We start from the raw sequence: 7,500 nt of genomic DNA on the forward strand, positions 1-7,500 counted from the left end.
GTGAAGAAATAGATAGAGACAACTAAACAGAACAAATCAGAGAAGAGAAAGAAAAGTGTCCTGTTCTCTTTATTTATATATGTTATACTGTCCAGCCAGTAGAACATGTCCTGTTCTGTAGACATGGTCCTTATTTATATATATTTATACTGTCCAACCAGTAGAACATGTCCTGTTCTGTAGACATGGTCCTTATTTATATATGTTATACTGTCCAGCCAGTAGAACATGTCCTGTTCTGTAGACATGGTCCTTATTTATATATGTTATACTGTCCAGCCAGTAGAACATGTCCTGTTCTGTAGACATGGTCCTTATTTATATATATTTATACTGTCCAACCAGTAGAACATGTCCGGTTCTGTAGACATGGTCCTTATTTATATATGTTATACTGTCCAGCCAGTAGAACACGTCCTGTTCTGTAGACATGGGTCCTTATTTATATATATTTATACTGTCCAGCCAGTAGAACATGTCCTGTTCTGTAGACATGGTCCTTATTTATATATATTTATACTGTCCAACCAGTAGAACATGTCCTGTTCTGTAGACATGGTCCTTATTTATTTATATATGTTATACTGTCCAACCAGTAGAACATGTCCTGTTCTGTAGACATGGTCCTTATTTATATATATTTATACTGTCCAACCAGTAGAACATGTCCGGTTCTGTAGACATGGTCCTTATTTATATATGTTATACTGTCCAGCCAGTAGAACATGTCCTGTTCTGTAGACATGGTCCTTATTTATATATATTTATACTGTCCAACCAGTAGAACATGTCCTGTTCTGTAGACATGGTCCTTATTTATATATGTTATACTGTCCAACCAGTAGAACATGTCCTGTTCTGTAGACATGGTCCTTATTTATATATATTTATACTGTCCAACCAGTAGAACATGTCCTGTTCTGTAGACATGGTCCTTATTTATATATATTTATACTGTCCAACCAGTAGAACATGTCCTGTTCTGTAGACATGGTCCTTATTTATTTATATATATTTATACTGTCCAACCAGTAGAACATGTCCTGTTCTGTAGACATGGTCCTTATTTATATATATTTATACTGTCCAACCAGTACAACATGTCCTGTTCTGTAGACATGGTCCTTATTTATATATGTTATACTGTCCAACTAGTAGAACATGTCCTGTTCTGTAGACATGGTCCTTATTTATTTATATATGTTATACTGTCCAGCCAGTAGAACATGTCCTGTTCTGTAGACATGGTCCTTATTTATATATATTTATACTGTCCAACCAGTACAACATGTCCTGTTCTGTAGACATGGTCCTTATTTATATATGTTATACTGTCCAACTAGTAGAACATGTCCTGTTCTGTAGACATGGTCCTTATTTATATATATTTATACTGTCCAACCAGTAGAACATGTCCTGTTCTGTAGACATGGTCCTTATTTATATATATTTATACTGTCCAGCCAGTAGAACATGTCCTGTTCTGTAGATATGGTCCTTATTTATATATGTTATACTGTCCAGCCAGTAGAACATGTCCTGTTCTGTAGACATGGTCCTTATTTATATATATTTATACTGTCCAACCAGTGGAACATGTCCTGTTCTGTAGACATGGTCCTTATTTATGTATATTTATACTGTGCAACCAGTAGAACATGTCCTGTTCTGTAGACATGGTCCTTATTTATATATATTTATACTGTCCAACCAGTAGAACATGTCCTGTTCTGTAGACATGGTCCTTATTTATTTATATATGTTATACTGTCCAACCAGTAGAACATGTCCTGTTCTGTAGACATGGTCCTTATTTATATATATTTATACTGTCCAACCAGTAGAACATGTCCTGTTCTGTAGACATGGTCCTTATTTATATATATTTATACTGTCCAACCAGTAGAACATGTCCTGTTCTGTAGACATGGTCCTTATTTATATATGTTATACTGTCCAGCCAGTAGAACATGTCCTGTTCTGTAGACATGGTCCTTATTTATTTATATATGTTATACTGTCCAGCCAGTAGAACATGTCCTGTTCTGTAGACATGGTCCTTATTTATATATGTTATACTGTCCAGCCAGTAGAACATGTCCTGTTCTGTAGACATGGTCCTTATTTATATATATTTATACTGTCCAACCAGTAGAACACGTCCTGTTCTGTAGACATGGTCCTTATTTATATATGTTATACTGTCCAGCCAGTAGAACATGTCCTGTTCTGTAGACATGGTCCTTATTTATATATATTTATACTGTCCAACCAGTAGAACACGTCCTGTTCTGTAGACATGGTCCCTATTTATTTATATATATTTATACTGTCCAACCAGTAGAACATGTCCTGTTCTGTAGACATGGTCCTTATTTATATATATTTATACTGTCCAACCAGTAGAACATGTCCTGTTCTGTAGACATGGTCCTTATTTATATATATTTATACTGTCCAACCAGTAGAACATGTCCTGTTCTGTAGACATGGTCCTTATTTATATATATATACTGTCCAACCAGTAGAACATGTCCTGTTCTGTAGACATGGTCCTTATTTATATATATTTATACTGTCCAACCAGTAGAACATGTCCAGTTCTGTAGACATGGTCCTTATTTATATATGTTATACTGTCCAACCAGTAGAACATGTCCAGTTCTGTAGACATGGTCCTTATTTATATATGTTATACTGTCCAGCCAGTAGAACATGTCCTGTTCTGTAGACATGGTCCTTATTTATTTATATATGTTATACTGTCCAACCAGTAGAACATGTCCTGTTCTGTAGACATGGTCCTTATTTATATATTCATGTTGGACCAGTCCAATATGACCATCAGTAGAAATAAACCATAATAAAATATCTAAATTAATATCGATATCGCAATATCACATTTTGTCAATATCGTGCAGCCCTAATTTACAGTTTATGTTCGTTACCTGAACAGGTTTTGGGCGGTGTAGGTGATAGCTGCTCCGGTAGCAGTTCCTCCGCTCATGTAGGAGATTCTTCTCAAGGCGTTGATGGAGTCCTCTTTGTTGGAGTGTTCAAACAGGCCGAACTCCAGCTTCTGATCGTAGGTGAACTGCACCGCACCTGGACATCCAACACACAGTCAGCCAGCCAGCCAATCAGCATCTCAATGACTCAATGACTCAAATCATTTTCATCCTGTGAAGCTGACCGATGTGAGAGCCGACGTCTGAGATGTCAAAGTTTCTGGTGATTCCTGCCAGGAACTCCAGGACCAGCTGGAAGTTTCCTTCTCCGACGCTGGAAGAACCGTCGATGAGGAACCCGATGTTCACAGAGTTGTAGCAGGTTTTACCTTAAAACACACATGTTCATTTATTTTTTTACACATCCACATTTTCGCCAACCTGACTCCAGATGGATTGCTTCCCATTTGCTCGGCATATCCATCTGGGAACTTTCCGTTGGAGAACTTTTGGGAAGGGGCGAAAATCCTGGTTAGCTGATTGGATAAACCATCTGTCTGTCACCACCTATGTTGGTGATAGATGGGCCAAATCAACCAATCAGATGTCTGTTCTTGGTCTTGGATTTTGTGAAATAAATGTCTAAATAAATGCGACTTATAGTCTAGTGCGACTTATATATGTTTTTTTCCTCTTCATGACGCATTTGTTGACTGATGCGACTTATACTCCGGAAAATACGGTATTTTGATAGTTGGCATAAGAAAGGCATCAGCATTGGTCATAAAAGGAGTATTTTGAAAGCAACTGTTCCACTAAAATAGATAGCTTGGACTGTGTGAGGACAAAAAAGAGTTTAAAAAGGATCCATTTTGATGTTCATGTTAGTCACCCTTTGGCAGACACTTTTGTATGCTCACGGTTGTCTCATTGTCATGAGAGTTTGTTCACTGTTTGAATAAAGCCGCATTTGATTTGAACTCATCGGACTGGTCGTCATCTTTGAAGTCTCCAAACATCATTTCTGACTGAGGGGACTGCACTCAAAATGCAAATGAGTGCCTCAATTCTGTTATATGGGCAAGGTGTCCCAAAACTCTTTGTGTCTTCGTGGGGAAAAGTAAGCTTGAGGCAGCAGCAAGTATGGCCATCTCCACCTTCAATGAAGCGCCTCTGCCATGCTTTCTTTTACTGGGGAGAGTTGGGGCTTCAGAGCACAGTTGTGACAGTCAATTCAATGAGAGAAACTGATATGTTCAGGATCTCAGCTGAGTACCGTCACAACTGCTATGTAGTAAACACATAGGCGCAAGAGTCTGAGCACAGCTAAAATATATATGGTGCTGGAATGGACAATTTGACTTTAAAAAAGCTGTGACATCTATTGTTGAGTCTTTTTCTGTGTCTATACAACTGTCTAGTGTGGGTTTTGTCTGCAACTTTGTGCATGATACACTAATGTTAATTCATTGAGTTACTGCAGATGTAGGCCTTATATGCCTGCTATTTTATTAAATAACCAAATTTCATACTACTCTCTACTGTTGTCTCTCTACATACTACTCTCTACTGTTGTCTCTCTACTGTTGTCTCTCTACATACTACTCTCTACTGTTGTCTCTCTACATACTACTCTCTACTGTTCACTCTCTACATACTACTCTCTACTGCTGTCTCTCTACATACTACTCTCTACTGTTGTCTCTCTACTGTTGTCTCTCTACATACTACTCTCTACATACTACTCTCTACTGTTGTCTCTCTTTATACTACTCTCTACTGTTGTCTCTTTATACTACTCTCTACTGTTGTCTCTCTTTATACTACTCTCTACTGTTGTCTCTTTATACTACTCTCTACTGTTGTCTCTCTTTATACTACTCTCTACTGTTGTCTCTTTATACTACTCTCTACTGTTGTCTCTCTTTATACTACTCTTTACTGTTGTCTCTCTACTGTTGTCTCTCTACATACTACTCTTTACTGTTGTCTCTCTACATACTACTCTCTACTGCTGTCTCTCTACATACTACTCTCTACTGTTGTCTCTCTACTGTTGTCTCTCTACATACTACTCTCTACTGTTGTCTCTCTACATACTACTCTCTACTGTTGTCTCTCTACATACTACTCTCTACTGTTGTCTCTCTTTATACTACTCTTTACTGTTGTCTCTCTACATACTACTCTCTACTGTTGTCTCTCTTTATACTACTCTTTACTGTTGTCTCTCTACATACTACTCTCTACTGTTGTCTTGTCTACTACGTCATCTTACTTGGCGCGGAGATGCTCTGCCCGGCACGTCCCATACAGACTTGGCATATCTAAACTAATATCTAAAAGATGCAATGATTTCTCTGACCTTTTCTGCAACTCCAGCACCACAACCAACTTTCACTTAATCACAAAGAATACAAAAACAGACAGACCAAAATCTAAAGCAATTTCTGGGGAGACATTCGTGCTCTGAAAAAGATGAACCCTTTAGATGTTATTGACTTTTCTCTCTGTGCACCTCTACGGTTGCTAAGGGTTGAAGAAGTTCTAGTAATACTCAGGGTAAATAGCACAACAAAAAGTTTTTGCATTAGAGGTTAACCATAGTAAATTCCACATCCAGCGTCATTTCCAACGGGACTCTTGCAATCCCAGAAGTGGAACGTTGTCGATACAGACTAAGTTTCCGTTGATCATGATTTTATTTGCTTTGAGTATAGCTGTAGTTCTGTCTGTGCACTAACAGAGTGGCTGTGTCTCATTCCACATACTTCCATCAGTACACTGCTAATGGTCACTGACCACTTACTGCTGTAGTCCCACTGCTAATGGTCACTGACCACTTCCTGCTGTAGTCCCACTGCTAATGGTCACTGACCACTTACTGCTGTAGTCCCACTGCTAATGGTCACTGACCACTTCCTGCTGTAGTCCCACTGCTAATGGTCACTGACCACTTCCTGCTGTAGTCCCACTGCTAATGGTCACTGACCACTTCCTGCTGTAGTCCCACTGCTAATGGTCACTGACCACTTCCTGCTGTAGTCCCACTGCTAATGGTCACTGACCACTTCCTGCTGTAGTCCCACTGCTAATGGTCACTGACCACTTACTGCTGTAGTCCCACTGCTAATGGTCACTGACCACTTACTGCTGTAGTCCACTGCTAATGGTCACTGACCACTTCCTGCTGTAGTCCCACTGCTAATGTGCACTGACCACTTACTGCTGTAGTCCCACTGCTAATGGTCACTGACCACTTCCTGCTGTAGTCCCACTGCTAATGGTCACTGACCACTTACTGCTGTAGTCCACTGCTAATGGTCACTGACCACTTACTGCTGTAGTCCCACTGCTAATGGTCACTGACCACTTCCTGCTGTAGTCCCACTGCTAATGGTCACTGACCACTTCCTGCTGTAGTGCCCACTTTCGATGGTTAGTATTGTCCCAAAATGAACACTTACGTTAAAACACCTACCGGAAATGATGAGCGGTCTGATGAGCCTCTCAACATCTGAAGAAAATCTTTTAAACTGACCTTTGTCGATCTGAAATGAAGACAGATTCAGCAACTGCACGGCCTGTTTCTCTCTTCAAATGTTTCATGTTTTCAGAAACACGTTTCGGTGAACTATCTTAGTCCAATATGAGATCGTATTCTGAACTAGACGCCATCATGCTCGGTTGTGAAATCCGGGAGAAGCCAGACCCAAGTGACGCGTTCGTCCAATCAGCTGCCGGTCGACGTCCCTGGTCCCTCCCCTTTCTGCTTTGTGGTCCATTTGGCACCCGTTTAGTGCGCGTAGTGTCCATCGTTCCACACTGAACTTTTTGACCGTTTTTAGGGCGTCATCCTGGTACTTTCAGTGCTCTGACTTTTTGCATTATCTACACGATATACAGTTTTTGAAGTGTGCAAGTAGGTGGTTTGAGACACAGCCAGTGAGAGACTGACCTGAACTGTGTTGTGGGGGTGAGTGCTGTGTTGGTTTGTGTCTTACTGCAGAGCAGGCTGTCCAGCGAGCAGAGCCTCTGAGTTAGAGGTTTGACGTGTTTGGTGGTGCTGAACCAGCTGGGGATCAAATAACTGAAGAAACCGTTGTCCTTACACACCGCCTGAGGGAAAAGGAAACATGGAAACTATGTTTGAATTTCAGTCCTTCAGTGAAGGAGGTTGGGGCTGGATGGGTCTAAAAACACAGGAGACCGTTGTTTGGGTCTGGTGTGAAACCCAAAGTCAACGTTGTTATACGGCATATACCCACTAGGAAAGCTCCAGGATTTCCATATACCCACTTAAAAATGTGCAATGATACATACCAACATAGTTTTGTGACAGAACCTTCATTTCAGCTATTTGTCGCAAATACGGGGTTGAGTAGTGTGACAGCAAACTGAACAACACTGCAGAACATGCAGAGAGACTTTTCTCCTCTTTTATCGACCCCCATCTCACTGAGCGCACTGCGTAGTGTGTGTACGTAGCGAGTGTGTGGAGTGAGATAGACTGACGGTAAAAATAAATATATACGTATATGTATGTGGTACA

The 7,500-nt window shown here is 40.2% G+C and overlaps 1 protein-coding gene across 1 annotated transcript in view; it reads right to left on the minus strand.

Moving 5' to 3' along the window:
• Positions 1 to 7,500, minus strand: part of coch (coagulation factor C homolog, cochlin (Limulus polyphemus)) — a 26,981-nt gene that overhangs the window by 3,301 nt on the left and 16,180 nt on the right. The window contains exons 10-12 of the mRNA XM_078277486.1: positions 6,953 to 7,067; positions 3,194 to 3,337; positions 2,949 to 3,105 (exon numbers count right to left, since the gene is read on the minus strand). Of these exons, the coding sequence (XP_078133612.1) occupies positions 2,949 to 3,105; positions 3,194 to 3,337; positions 6,953 to 7,067 (416 nt within the window). The remainder of the gene's footprint in view (positions 1 to 2,948; positions 3,106 to 3,193; positions 3,338 to 6,952; positions 7,068 to 7,500) is intronic.

Source organism: Sander vitreus, chromosome 20, assembly GCF_031162955.1.
Source record: "Sander vitreus isolate 19-12246 chromosome 20, sanVit1, whole genome shotgun sequence".
Taxonomy (NCBI): Eukaryota; Metazoa; Chordata; class Actinopteri; order Perciformes; family Percidae; genus Sander; species Sander vitreus.